We start from the raw sequence: 15,678 nt of genomic DNA, 5'->3' as shown, positions 1-15,678 counted from the left end.
TCTATACCCTTCTTTTCATTTTACCACCAGTATGTTTTTGTTACCTGTTCCTTTCCTCTTTCTTCATTTTTCAAACTTTCTTTCTTTTATTTTTTCACCTGCATACTCTTTTTACTCTTTTTTTTCTTTTTTTCTTTCTTTCGTTCTTTCTTTTTCTTTTCATTATATACCCCATTGATTGTCAGTTATTTATTTGTGTATTAGTTTTGCCCTTTTTTCCCAATGCCCTCCTTTTGACTTCACTAAATTCCATTTTCTTTCAACTTTTTCAATTTCTTTTGTTATTTTGTTTTCTTTAATTCTTGGTTTTGTTTGTTTAATTGTTTAACTTAAGCAGCTCGTTTCTTTTTTATCACCTGCATTCTTTTATTTTTTTACTTAATTTATTTGTACGATCGTTTAATAAGATTTAATTCCGGTATTCAGTCATTTCCAAACCTTTGAAATGTGTATTTTTTATATGAATCTCAAAGAAACTTTTAAACATTTTTGTTTTTAAAACATCTGTTTCTCATCCAAATTTTCAACATTTCTAGAAGTTTCTACAATTCAGGTCAAAGCTAACGTTATCTAACTAATCAGTTCCAAGTATCTGTACACACACACACACACACACACACACTGTGTAAATAAGTACATGCCTCACTGCTGTGAGAGTGACAGTGGGCGTGGCCAGGATTACCTAACGTGAGGGATTTCCTTTGCTGACCAACAGATTGTGATCATATAAATACTCTCACACACCACATTTACATGCACTTACACACTCTATCACACAGACACAAACACACATACACACTCACAACCTTCCCAAGCCTGTGTATTGGATCTTCACTCCACACCGTACTCTAGTAAAAGATGCTGAAATCTCTGCGTTACCAGTTGAAGGTGAGTAAAACAACAATTCAATTAAAATGTTTAAAATTAAATGAAATAATTTAATAAATAAATATTTTTAACTAGATTAAAAAAAAATGAGTTTTTCAATGCATTTAATATATTTTAAGACTTTTATATAACTAGACACATTTTCTTTTTTGCAATTTTTTGTTCTATTCTCACAATTTTTTTAAGCAATTACATACATTTTTTTACAGTAATAGTGGATTTATTACACAGCTTTATTTCTTTGCTTGTGTATTTAATTAACATTTTCCCTTTTCATTTTCTACACATGTGAATGTCTAATATTCAGTTTATTTTGGAAAAAAAATTTAATTATTTACCTATTAAATTTTTCTCATTTAATTTTTTGTGGGTTTTTTTGGAATCGTTTTTTTATTTATTTCAACAATTATTTCAATGATTGCATCGTGAGACACGTAGTAGTAAACACGCTAGAAAGAAAGAAAGAAAGAAAGAAAGAAAGAAAGAAAGAAAGAAAGAAAGAAAGAAAGAAAGATGCTTTTATAAAAAAAGAAAGTGGCAAAAGAACAGAACCGGTTGATAAAACGTTCTTATCTTGAGACTGAATATCATCCTGTGTTACAGCGTACGCCTCTGTAATGCTAATTAGCATTGCTAAGAGTGCCTTTTCAGATGCTAATGAGAGGTTTTAGCGTAAATGATTAATTATCTTCAAGTCTTTGTCCTTATCAGATCCCTGCTGTTGTTGTGTAAACGACGTCAGTGCATGTCATCTTTTGTTCATTGACGCTAATCTGCGTTCGTTGAATAGCGTGTGGTCGAGATATCATCATCGAACTAGCTGACCGTTGATTTGATGGTTACCTAAGCGTTTGTGATTGATATGCGCGATCAATTGGCGTGCGACATCGACACTGATGACTCAGCACATCATGACTTATCACTACAGGAGGTTTCCTGACCACACCGTCACCTGTAAACATTCCGCTCAGCTTCTTGATAATTCCTTTACCAGGAACAGGAAATCACCCAAATGGAAACCCATATATATATATAGAAGATCCATGTTCCACTACACATATATTTCAATGTTCACACTGTCAGATTATTATATTTTAGTGCAATTATATTTTGTTGATTTTTTTGGTTTATTCTTGAATGTTCATATTGCTGCTGGTCTCTGACAGCTACCAAACGTTTTGTTGTATCACTACAATGACAATATAGTCTCTAAAATCTACAGTCAGCTCCATGAAGATCTGCTTTACATGGGTTGGAGTGGAAGATCTCCTGCTATGGGGTCTGAGAAGGCGGCCATCTTGAATTTGCATAGAGAGTTTACTTCGGTCTTTAGTTTTACATTTTCATTGATGTCATTTGGCAGACGAACTTAGCCAGAGCTACTTACAACTGAGAGTGGAGAGTTAAGGGCTTTGCTCAAGGGCACAGCAGTGGCAGCTTGGTGGTGGTGGGATTTGAACTTGTGACCTTCAGATCCAAAGTCCACTGCCCTAATCACCACTTTCTATCATCCACTTTCTTTCTTTCTTCCATTTTCGCTCTTTCTCTCTCTGTAACACTGATAGCTGATGTGTATTCAGCAATGAGTATCGAGTGTATGTGTGTGTGTGTGTGTGTGTGTGTGTGTGTGTGTGTGTGTGTGAGGTGATAAATGCACCGTTTCTAAAAGACAGAACTGTGAGAGACACAAAGGGAGCCATTAACAGTGTTAATGGGGCTTTAAAAATATCATCCCCACTAATACACCTCTATTAGAAAGAAAGAAAGAAAGAAAGAAAGAAAGAAAGAAAGAAAGAAAGAAAGAAAGAAAGAAAGAAAGAAAGAAAGAAAGATGAAATGACTGAGTATGGTTGTTAAATTGAGAGTGAGACAAAGAAATGAGGGAATGAGAAATGAGGGAGAAAAAGAAAAAGCAAGATGGAAATAAATTTCCAAAATTTCTTTCTAAGAAAGAAACAGAACCGGATGTGAAATCAAGGCGAGAGCATGAGAGGTTAAAAGGGGGAAGAGATTGAATAAGGAAGAGGGGAGGAAACGAATGAAGAGAGAGATAAGAGAATATATTTAGGTTTTGGAGAGAAAAAGTGTAGACGTGCGAGATGATGGATAGGCAGGTGGATGAAAAGATGGTGCGAAGAGAGACTGTGAGAGCACGATGGATGGACTGAAAGACACAGTGATGGTGAAGAGAAATAAGGAGAGGTGAAGAGAGGGATGATAAGACACTTAAGATGATACAAAAATGGAGGGAAAAGACAGAAAAAGAAGGATTTAAAGTGTGGAATGATGGAAGATGATAAAGAGAGAGAAATGAGATCCATGGAGAGAGTAAAAGACAGAAGGACAGACAGATGATGGACATGAAGACAGAAAGTGAAAGAAACATGGATAGAGGGAACATTGTGTGATGGAAAGAGTGAAACAGTGATAATGATGATGATGATGATGATGATGATGATGATGATGATGATGGAGAGAAAGAAAGGAGGTTATATGCAGTCTTTCCTCTCGTCCTTTGTCACAGATGAGCCGTCTCAGTAAAAGGGACTCGTCCTCCACCTGGTTTGAGGGAAGTGTTGAGGACGAGGAGGACGATGATGAAGATTTCCACATGGTGGAGATGCAGGACGAGTGTGTGGATGGACAGAAGCTGGAGAATGAGTGCACTGCCTGGGATGTCCCCCGTCTCCTGGGACTCGAGGAAATCAACAAGAACATCACGTCTGAGCAAAGCAAAGTGCTAAGTGTTACACAGATACAGGAGGTGATTATTATTATTATTATAATTATTGTGTGTTTGTGGATTTAGAGAAAGCGTACGACAGGGTGGAGAGAGGAGTTGTGGTATTGTATGAGGAAGTCTGGTGTGTCAGAAAGGTATGTGAGGGTGGTGCAGGACATGTATGAGGACAGTGTGACAGCAGTGAAGTGTGCAGTAGGAACAACAGACTGGTTCAAGGTGGAGGTTGAACTGCATCAAGGATCAGCTCTGAGCCCTTTTCTGTTTGCAGTGGTGATGGACAGGTTGGTGGACGAGGTCAGACAGGAGTCTCCGTGGACTATGATGTTTGTGGATGATATTGTGATTTGTGGTGAGAGTAGAGAGCAGGTGGAGAAGATCCTGGAGAGGTGGAGATATGCGCTGGAGAGGAGGGGAATGAAAGTCAGTAGGAGTAAGACAGAATACATGTGTGTGAATGAGAGGAAGGGCAGTGGAGGGGTGCAGTTGCAGGGAGAAGAGGTGGAGAAGGTGGAGGAGTTCAGGTACCTGTGGTCAACAGTGCAGAGTAATGGAGAGTGTGTTAGAGAAGTGAAGAAAAGAGTGATAGAAGAGTATCTGTGAGAGTGAAAGGGAAAGTTAATAGGACTGTGGTGAGACCTGAGATGTTGTATGGTTTAGAGACAGTGGCATTGAATAAAAAACAGGAGGTGGAGCTTGAGGTAGCAGAGATGAAAATGTTGAGGTTTTCATTCATAACGAGGATGGACAGGATTAGAAATGAATTCTTAAAAGGAGCATGTAGGACGTTTTTTGGAGACAAGGTGAGGGAGGTGAGATTGAGATGGTTTGGACATGTGCAGAGGAGGGACATGGGGTATATCAGTAGGAGAATGCTGAGGATGGAGCCACCAGGAAGGAGGAAAAGAGGAAGACCATGGAGGAGGTTTATGGATGTAATGAGGGAAGACATGCAGGTAGTTGGTGTGAAAGAGGCAGATGTAGAGGAGAGAGTAGTATGGAGACGGATGATCCGCTGTGGCGCCCCCTAATGGGAACAGCCAAAATAATAATAATAATAATTATTATTATTATTATTATTATTATTATTATTATTATTATTATTATTATTATTATTATATTAGCAGTAGTAATTTATAATTTTTTATAGTTATTATGAGTAGTAGTAATACTAGAATTTTTTTTTTTTACTAGTAGTAATTTTTTACTGATTACTACAATTATTTATTTCGATTTTAACAGTGGTATTATTATAAATATTCTTATTATTATTATAAGTTATAGTTATAGAAGTAGTAGTAATATTTTAACTATTAGTAGTAGTAAAATTAGTTTTTATTTTAATTTTATAGTGATTGGTAGTATTATTATTATTTATTATTATTTACATTTTTTTATTATTGTTGTTAGAAGTAGTTGAAGTAATTAAATTATTTTTATTTTTAGCAGTAGTATTTTTTATCTTTTATTATTATTATTAAAATTCTGGATTCTGATTGGTCAGAAGGCACTGATTATTTTTCTATTGCAGCACAACATGAAGTGTTTGTTACTTCTACATTTATAGAATAATACATTTGTTGAATGATAAATATACATGCTCGATCATTATCATTGATGGTGGTGTGTGTGTGTGTGTGTGTGTGTGTGTGTGTGTGTGTGTGTGTGTGTGTGTAGCTCTTCAACGCTCTCCCTGCTACACTGAGGCTGTGTGAGTGGGTGTTAGCGTATCGCACTCAGAGCCACGGCAGCAGTCTGAGGACTCTGTACAGGACCACCAGTGAAATGGACACCTGCATGATCGTCCTCATTAAAGACACCTACGGACAGGTGAGATACAAACACACACACACACACACACACAGAAAAAAACAACTTTCCAGCTTGATTTACATCTGCACATTTTTATTAACTATGCAAAAGTTTGTGCACCCCAAAGACAAATGAAATCAGAAATAATATATTTTTGTCCATGGATAAATAAAAATATAAATATAGAATGATTCCCAATAGTCCATTTTCTTAATTTCATTTCTTCTCTCTCGGCTGTGCTGCATCAAGGCATCTGTTTCAATCCTATTAGATTTCAGTCATCGCTTCACATGTGGCCAGGGATAAAGAAATCTGTGTTGAGGTGTTCAACATAAATAATTCGAGTGCTTGCAGTTTGTGTGTGTGTGTGTGTGTGTGTGTGTGTGTCAGCCCAGTCTCTTATTAAGCACTTGAATGGCTTGTGGATTGACTTTGGATTGTTTAGACAGTCTGGACGCGAAGGCCTGAACACCACTGTACCTTTTCCCAGACGAGGGTGAAGAGTGTGTGTGAGGGTGTGTGTGTGACGGAGGGAAAAGAGAGACTGATGATCTTCTCACTCTCCGCTGTAGGGTCTCAGCGATCCGAGACGGCGTAATTTCCAAACCAGGCAGTGACTTTCACATTTTTTCGGGGGGGTCTTACAGTTGACATGATAATAATATTAACAATATTGTTATTATATTTTTTTTTTACCGAATTTGTAGTAGGAACTGTAACGTTTTATTCATTTATTCATATTTATTATATTTTTATTGTTTGTTGCAGGTATTTGGCGCAGTTTGCTCCGCCCCTCTCAGAGTTAGCTCCACCTACTATGGCACAGGACAGACCTTCCTGTTCTCCTTTTCTCCACATCTGCAGGTGTGTTTCATGGGTTTCAGTTCATCTTTCTGTCTCTCTCTTTCTCTCCTGTATAAATGCCTTGCCAAGGTAATACTAATAACTAATCAAATAAATGCTAAGGAGTTTTATTACGACTATAATGTTCCTGTTATCAATTTGGTCACAAGATTTTTGCTTAATCAACTCAGTTTTTGTGAAATGACTCAAATGTGACTCTCAGCACACTAATATTAATAGAATGATAATTGATTTCTAGTACAATGATCATGAGCCTAAAATTTTATTTTCAACTACTAATAATCGTGTAAATGAGGTCACGTGTGTTGTGTCGAGTTCGAGTCTGGAGTTTCTTCATCATTTATTCCTCTCTAAATGTTCTGCTTGATGTTGAACTGATGCTGAACTGTATGTTGGTGATCAGTAGATACACAAAGTGCCAATCAGAACGAATTTAAAACAGAGCGAGCGCTCGATCCTGATTGGTGACTCGCAAGTGTTTTGAAAATTTTATCCTCGGAAATAAAAAGAAACGAGTGATTTTACAAAATGTGGTTGAGTAAGAAAACAGTAAAAATCCATAAAACAATTCATAAAAGCCACAATGTACAGAACAAAACACAAAGATATAGAAGAAAATGGTTAAAAAAAAACATTTTAGATCAATAAACCATAAAAAAAATAAATAAATAAATAAATAACTACAGACGGTATTTGCATTTCACATCTCGGCAAATCGAACTAAATTGTCTAAATTGCCGAAAAAACGGAAAAACATTTTTTTAACAGAGTATACCTTTACAGAATCTCCCAGAAATGAAATATTGCGATCCCTGCCTCCATGATGCTCCTGCGTCTGTCACGGATCGTGGAACCTGAAACCAGTCACGGGGGGTTTGGATTTTATTCACACGTTAAAAGTATTAATAAAAAAATTCTTCCTTTTCATATTTTACTGACAGCATTATAATTATAATAGACTGTATATTGAGTTATTGTGAGAAAACTGGTAGTTCTTTGTATAATCAGACATTGAGCACCCCCATATAACCGAAATGGTACGATCCTTGTTTTATAACACCTCTGCGAAGATTCGATTGTGAGATTGGGAAGCGACTCAGACTCCTCCTAACGAATAATCGATTCTTCGACAGATCTTTTCTGTCTCCAGAACTGCTTGAATGCATTGGTGTCCTCATAAATCAATGAATAATGTGTGTGTGTGTGTGTGTGTGTGTGTGTGTTTAGGTGTACAAATGGACCGGTGTTAACTCCTACTTCATTAAAGGAAGCATGGACTCTCTACTTTTCGGAGGAGGACTGTAAGGAAGCTCATCTTTTTGCCATTGAAGTCAACATTATAGTGTGTGTGTGTGTGTGTGTGTGTGTGTGTGTGTGTGTGTAAAACCCTAATGCATGTTCCTGTGTGTCCTCACAGAGGTCGGTCCGGTCTGTGGCTACATGGAGATCTACTCCGAGGCCGCAGCCAGCGATGTGAAACTTTCGATAACGCTGTTTTGTCCTCAGAGGAGGATTTTATCATTAACGAGCTGGAGGTCTGGGCTCTCGTCTGACTGTTTTTCTTCTCAATTTAACGCCATAATCTGAGAAAGAATCGAGCCGAACCTAGCATCGGCTCAGATCCAGATCCACACAAGGGGGCGTGAGCCTCGACTCGGCCTGGACAAGGCCATGGAGCACATTGCACACGGATGGAATCGCAGACGGCTCTGATGACAAGCTTTCAGACACGCTAACACATCACTGGCCCTCAACACGTGGTCCAGACCACATTCAGAGGAGTTGTGACATCTGAAAAGCAGCATTTCTGAGGATCAGCGTGATTCACCACTAGAGAGCGCTACAGTCTTAGAGGAAGAGAAGAAGATGGGAGAAGAAATGGCTTCATGCACGTTATAAAATTTTGTTGTTTCTATTAATGTTTTTAATGGTTTCAATTACAGGTTTGCTTATTAAGAACAAGAAAATAATAATTATAAATATAAAATATAAAAGACGTTTAAAAAAAATACATATTAAATATTTTAGAAAAAAAAAATATTGCAGGTCATTATGATACATTTATTTTTAATTTTTTTACATTTATTCCTAAATACGTTTCACTTGTCGACACTAGTCTGTGCAAAAAGTGCAAAAGAAAGAAAGAAAGAAAGAAAGAAAGAAAGAAAGAAAGAAAGAAAGAAAGCAAAGAAAGAAAGAAAGAAATGGCAAAATCATAAAAAACAATAAATTCTGTTTTACATTTTATTTGTTAAAAAATTAAGAAAGAAAGAAAGAAAGAAAGAAAGAAAGAAAGAAAGAAAGAAAGAAAGAAAGAAAGAGAAGAGAATCATATAATTCATTATTAAAATAAAGAAAAAAATGTTTTTTTTCCTTTATATTAATTTTTTAAACCTAAGACACTAATAAATATTACACACAGTGGACTATTTGTGCATTTATATATCCTGAGATGATGTCAGATTAATGCGATGAAGAAATGCGAGAAGATTTGTCTTTGCAAACTTTTGCATTCATGCAGTCTAAATAAATTCTTCTAAATAAAAGTGTATTGTTTTCAAAAGTCTAACTGATGACAGCATGAGGTTTTAATGGATCTGCATCACGTTCATGGATGATTTATGAAGTTATCAGTGCCTTCTGGGGTCTGTGCACAGATCCGACTGTGAAAATGATAATAAACATATTAATGATAAACTTTACTCTTCAAGAAAAAACTGATTGTCTTTGTGAAAGTCATGAAAAGATTCAGCTGAGAGAAGAAAATAAAGAATGAAGGATGTATCATCATCATCATCATCATCATCATCATTAGCTTTTTTGTTTATTTTCAACATACTTAAAAAGATCGGATGTGCATATGGCTATGATTTTAATAACCAGACCTTCTTCTCTTTCTTTCTTTAACTTTTCTTTATGAAATATTAATTATGGTTGAAGCTTTTTCTTTTTATTATATCCATGTGTGCTCATTAGCATTGGGTGAAAAGGTGTATAATATCACACCTGCTGAAAAGAACACAAAGTGCTTTTTCAGCCATATGTGATGTGGTTCCTCATTTAGACCCAAACCTGTACCATAAGCATGCCCCTGTGCACAAAACCAGTTCCATTAAGATCTGCTTTACATGTGTTGGAAGATCTCCTGCTATATACCCTATTGAACACCTTTGGGATGAATGTGAACGCTGACTGCTCCCCAAGAACCTCCTCACCTTCTCACCTTCATCAGAACCTGACTTTTCTAACACCCATGTGACTGAATGAGTCACACAAAAAATCTAATGTAAAGTGGATGTTCAAAAACATCTGCTCAGGTGTACACAAACATCTGTCTATCCGGTGTATTTTAGTTACAGATTTTGAGCTTGTAATTGTATCTTTTGACCAGTAGGTGGCACTGGCAAGAAATGTGTTGCATTACAGGCAAACTGTTTGGATTATTCAATATACTTTTATCCATGATATGCAAAATGTAATCAAGCAGAAATGGACATTATAGAGTAATAGATCATCACAACCCAGGAAATGCAGAGATGCTTTACATTTTGGATAAAGGGTTCAAAGGATAAACACTTTTCTGTTAGGTCCAAATTTGTTCCAGTGGTGGGACTAGAAGGTTGCCAGTACTTGGCTCAATTTTAGTAAGAATGTTCCTCAGACCCGAACCGATCAGTATGCCGAGGTTTTACCAGACAGTTCTATGGGTTGCCAAAGATGTTCTAGCCAGAAGAGGAAGAAGAAGAGGAAGATGGCAATATATAACCATAAGAAAATGTTAAATAAAAATGAGGTGTCATTGCACCTTCAATGTTTGGTCAACTAATATAAATACCAAATATGAAGCAACTTTGTAGGCAAAACAGTTTGTGAGGAAGTTCAAGTTTTTGAAAGGAAATTTGATCATCTATCACTTTGGAATGCTAACAAAGTTCATTAACACCCTGAGACATGATTAAAATAAAATCTGTGAGATGTTTGGCCATTTTGGTGTTGCTTGATGCGATATTTTTCTGATTCCTGAGAGAAATGATCAGTTGTTTATTTAAAAAAGATCGCGACTTAATTTCACGCAATTCAGACTTTACAGGAGTTCAGGCTACAATGGCTGCGTCTGCTCTGTCCAACTTTGTCTGAACCGCACCTAAAATAGTCCTTTGTGATTTTATCCGTTGTTTCACGGATTGATTTATTGATTGTAGCCACTTTATTTTTTAATAGGTAAAACCTTCTGCCACTACGGGGGGTAGCTGCCTGATCAGCTAAAAAAAATTAATTGAAAATGGGAATTGGGACAATGGAAATAATTCTGAAATTTGCATGAAAGAATGTTGGAATCGCAAGAGGAAAAAAAAGAATTGCGAGAAGTAAAAAAAATAATAATAAAAATCTCAAAATTTGCTGAATTGCGAGAAAAAAAGGCTAAAATGCAGAAATAAAGCCTGAATTGTGAGGAATTCAGGTTGTGGATTGTGCTCATGTTTGTAAAAAATAATGTTCCGTCATCAGTTCACCTCAAGTTTTTGGACAGAGAACTAAAGAACCTGGAGGAGAACCATATGGACTCAGGAAGAACCTGTAGAACTTGACAGAAACAGGAACCAGGGCTCAGGATCAACCTAGTAACCCCAGAAGCTGCGAGTACAATAAACTCGAACGTTTTATTAATAATCTCCATATAACTGAAAGCAGAGGTCAAAAGAATCCTCAGATGAATGAGGAAAGCTTCATTTCTACAACCAGCTGACCTTCTGACCCAAACCCTGCAGGAAAGGATTGCAGCTTGTGTTATCAAAGTGCACACAAGATCGAAGAACGAAGAAGAAGCAGAAATTAGTTCTAAATATCTATTACGCCTGCTGACAGATACTTTGAAAAACGCTATAGGAAATGTAGAACTCAGGACAAATGGGAGGAGGATTTGCTCAATTAAATTAATTCATTAAAAAAACATAAATTATGCAAATGACACGTTTACAAAACTGTTGCTGCAAAACTGTGTATTAAAAATGACGATTTTGTTTTTGAAACAAAAACAAGAAGATTTGGAATTTTTATAGACAAGTTAAATGTTCAGTAGTTTTCCACATTAGAGATGAAAATTACATTAAAGATCTTTCTTATCAGCATAATATTCATCATCTCCTTCAACATCATTTCGTGCTGAATATAAGATAAAAGTCGGTAAACGTTCGGACGCGTTCTCTTGGTTTTCATGCAGGAAATGGAGTTGATTTTTTTAGTCTTTCATGCGATTGTTTGTCTATAAATGTATTTCACTTCACCGCATGCAAAAAAAAAAAAATCATAAACATTTGGTTAAATATGAATATTTGACAATAATCATTGTATGTTTTTTTGCAGGTTATAATCCGTCATCTATCATTTCTGTTTCTTTGCATATAAAATGCCGCGATCACGGCTGAGGTTTCTGAAGATTTACAGTGTAATAGAAGTATAAATGTGATTAACAGTCAGAGAGACAGAGGACTTTACAGGAAAAGTTCATTTTTCATTTCTTTTTCTTTTGTTTCATTCTGAGGCTCTGCACATCTTTACTGTGATTGATGGACACAAGGGCCACGCCCACTCTTGCAAGAGTAATGGGAGACGGCCACATTTCCTTTATTAGCATTGACAGATACGAAGGCTGCACCTTTTTTAGTTTAGCTGATATGCCTCCTTTACTGTGACTGACAGGCATAAAGGCCATGCCTCCTTTACTGTCCAGCACATAGGCCACACCTACTTTTTATGACTGACAGGCACATATGCCACTCTTCTCTCACTGTGACTGACAGGCACATAGACCACACTTCCTTTTTATGACTGACAGGCACATAAGCCACACCTTCTATATTATGACTGACAGGCACAAAGGGCACAGCAATTTTACTGTGACTGACAGGCACATAGGCCACACCTCTTTCACTGTCCAATTACATAGGCCACACCTCTTTTTTTTAAAACTGACCAGCACACAGGCCACACCTTTTTCACTATGACTGACAGGCATGAAGGCCACAGCCAATTAACTGTGACTGACAGGCACATTGGCCACACCTTCCTCACTGACCAGCACATAGGCCACACCTCTTTCACTCTCCATCACATAAGCCACACCTCCCTTTTTTATAACTGATAAGTACATAAGCTACACCTCCCATTTATAACTGACCAGCACACAGGCCACACCTTCTTCACTATGACTGACAGGCACAAAGGCCACAGCAAATTTACTGTGACTGATAGGCACATTGGCCACACCCTACTCACTGACCAGTGCACAGGCCACACCTACTTCACTATGACTGACAGGCACAAAGGCCACAGCAAATTTACTGTGACTGACAGGCATATTGGCCACACCCTACTCACTGACCAGTGCACAGGCCACACCTCCTTCCCAGTGAATTACAGGCATATAAGCCACTCTTCCTGCACTGACCATCACATAGGCCACACCTCTTTTTTATGACTGACAGGCATATAAGCCACACCTTATTTACTATGACTGACAGGCACAGAGGCCATAGATGGAAATTTGAATGGTAGATGGACTTTATCAATGAAAGATTTATCGGTATTATTACTGTAATCACTGCTCAGTGACTGTCCTTTGCTTTAATTCTCACACTGTGTGCCTCATCAATAGCTCCGCCTACTCCCTAACCAATCAACTGTATTTAAAGTCACATGTTTATTCTCTTTATGAGAAATAAAAACAATGCTAATTATACTGATGCAGGTGCTGCCTGAAAAAATCACACCGGAGCTGTAAAAAGGAATGAAACAGTGTGAAGTCCCTTATGGAGTGTATTTGCTCACACACGGGGAAGAAAATAGGTGTTTTGGCAAAAACTTGTTACTACATAATTACTAAATGGGGCGGTGTTATTTATTTTACTATGAACATGGCTCTAGTTTCATAATCAACAGTGCGCAGTGCACTAATAAGGCATATGATCATGGCACTGAATATAGCAGAGTCACATGGTTGTGGAAAAAAAAGGCGGGGCACTGGACGTCAGAGGAATGCAATTCTGTAACAAATGGAAAGATTTGGAATTAAATGGAGGGATTTAAGGTTAAAAGTATCGGGACACCTGACTTTTACAGCCATATGTGGTTTTTCCAAACTGTTCCCACAAAACTGGAGGCACACAATTTTATCAAACACCTCTGGAGGCACTAGTATTGCATTTTCCCTTCACTTGAACTAGGAGACCCAAACCTGATCCAGCATCACAATGCCTTTGTGCACAAAGCCAGCTCCATGAAGATCTGCTTTACATGGGTTGGAAGTATGTGGAAGATCTCCTGCTATAGAGCTCCAACTCTATTAGGATGATTGTGAATGCTGACTGCACCCCAGGCCTCCTCATCTTTTCACCTATATCAGTACTTTACCAACAACCTTGTGGCTGAATGAATCTCCACAAATGACCAGTAAACCAGTGTACGTTGCGTTCGTTCGGTTTTTTTTTTGCGTTGACTACGAAAAACAAACGATGAGAAAATTATAGTCAAATTACATTTTTGTTCAAAATACTTTCAAATACACTATTTTTTTACCACCTTATTTTTGACTTAGCGAGTTATTCGGGTTTGTGGGACTCTTCAACAACCAGGATGTTAAAGAACTGATCAACCATCAGCACATAATCCATGGAATCCACGGTGGCTTCATCTGAGGTTCTGGCTTCACTCCGAGAAGTTCAGATGGATCACTAAATGGTTTTTTAAAAGCAACAAGCGAGGGACAGGAAATGAGAGTCCCACACATGTTCAGGTTCAAAGAAGTAGATGCCAATCGCAAACATCCCGAACCATCCACAGACGTACCAGCACCATTTGGATTTCATTTCATGTGGAGTTTGGACATTGGATCTCTTTTAATGTTTGAGGTTTTGGCATGGAGAAGCTGGTGTTGGATCTATGATGATCTCAGATGTTGAACTATTTTATTTTATGAGCTGCTCAGTAGCTCCTGGTTCCACATCAAATGACTGTATAAGACTGTAGAAAGAACATTACTCATAATCTCACACTCCAGTGCTCATGTTAGTTCTCACTCTTCAGTGTTCTGTATTGTTTAAAGACTATATTCACACTCTTGATATCACCCAAATGAGGATGAGGTTCCCCTTTTGAGTCTAGGTTGGGGTTAAAGTTAGGGTTGGGATTAGGGTTAGAGTTGGGGTTAGAGGTAGGGTTGGGGTTGGGGTTAGGGTTAGTGTTAGAGTTAGAGTTGGGGATAGAATTAGGGTTGGGGTTAGAGTTAGAGTTAAAGTTGGGGTTATGGTTAAAATAGGGGATGGGGTTAGGGTAGATATAGTGGTTAGGGTTGGGGTTGGGGTTAGGGTTAGGGTTAGAGTTGGGGATAGAGTTAGGTTTGGGGTTGGGGTTAGAGTTAAAGTTGGCGTTATAGTTAGAGTAGGGGATGGGGTTAGGGTAGATATAGTGGTTAGGGTTGGGGTTAGAGTTAGGGTAGGGGTTGGGGTTAGGGTAGATATAGTGGTTAGGGTTGGGGTTAGAGTTAGGGTAGGGGTTGGGGTTAGGGTAGATATAGTGGTTAGTTTTGGGGTTGGGGTTAGGGTTAGAGTTGGGGATATAGTTAGGTTTGGGGTTGGGGTTAGAGTTAGGGTTAAAGTTGGGTTTATAGTTAGAGTAGGGGTTGGGGTTATGGTAGATATAGTGGTTAGGGTTGGGGTTAGAGTTAGGGTAGGGGTTGGGGTTAGGGTAGATATAGTGGTTAGGGTTGGGGTTAGAGTTAGGGTAGGGGTTGGGGTTAGGGTAGATATAGTGGTTAGGGTTGGGGTTGGGGTTAGAGTCAGGGTAGGAGTTAGTTTTGGGGTTAGAAATAGGGTAGGGGTTAGGGTTGGGTTTTAGAGTTAAAGTTGGGGTTATAGTTAGTTTAGGGGTCAGGGTTGGAGTTAGGGTTGGGAGGATTAGGGTTATAGTTAGGGTTGGAGTTTTAGTTTAGGTTAGGGGTTAAGATTAGGGTTGAGTTCCGGTAGGGATTAGAGGTTAGGTTTGGAGTTAGGGTTAGGGGTTAGGGTTGGATTCTTCACACACTCAAAATGCAAAATAACCCTACCCCTCAACCTGCCCTGCCCTGCCCCGCCACGCCCCGCCCCGCCCCGCCCTGCCCTGCCCTTACATCACATTCTACCACTGTGGGTTTTGTGCAATCTCTGAATATCTTGTTCTAGTTTGTGTGATTTTATTTATCATTTGAGAAAATGACTCCAGAGTGGACATTTCCTCTTAAGAAAAAAGAGCAAATGAAATTCTCTTTTACATTCTGGTTAGGAATAATAAAGGAATAAGTGAGTTTCTCTTTTTTGTGCACAGAAACAATAAAAAATTGC

At 38.0% G+C, this 15,678-nt stretch overlaps 1 protein-coding gene across 1 annotated transcript; it reads left to right on the top strand.

Annotated features, from left to right (window-relative positions):
• The first annotated feature begins 780 nt into the window (after nucleotides 1–780).
• Nucleotides 781–8,253, top strand: LOC124399224 (TLD domain-containing protein 2-like). The gene is made up of 6 exons (XM_046870032.1): nucleotides 781–888; nucleotides 3,413–3,652; nucleotides 5,306–5,458; nucleotides 6,209–6,304; nucleotides 7,532–7,605; nucleotides 7,722–8,253. The coding sequence occupies exons 1-6, from the start codon at nucleotides 859–861 to the stop codon at nucleotides 7,855–7,857; spliced, it is 729 nt and encodes a 242-aa protein (XP_046725988.1). The 5' UTR covers nucleotides 781–858; the 3' UTR covers nucleotides 7,858–8,253.
• Nucleotides 8,254–15,678: the final 7,425 nt, after the last annotated feature.

This window comes from Silurus meridionalis, chromosome 16 (assembly GCF_014805685.1).
Source record: "Silurus meridionalis isolate SWU-2019-XX chromosome 16, ASM1480568v1, whole genome shotgun sequence".
Classification (NCBI taxonomy): Eukaryota; Metazoa; Chordata; class Actinopteri; order Siluriformes; family Siluridae; genus Silurus; species Silurus meridionalis.
Note: the sequence above shows the minus strand (reverse complement) of the source record. Positions and strands in the feature narration are given on the sequence as shown.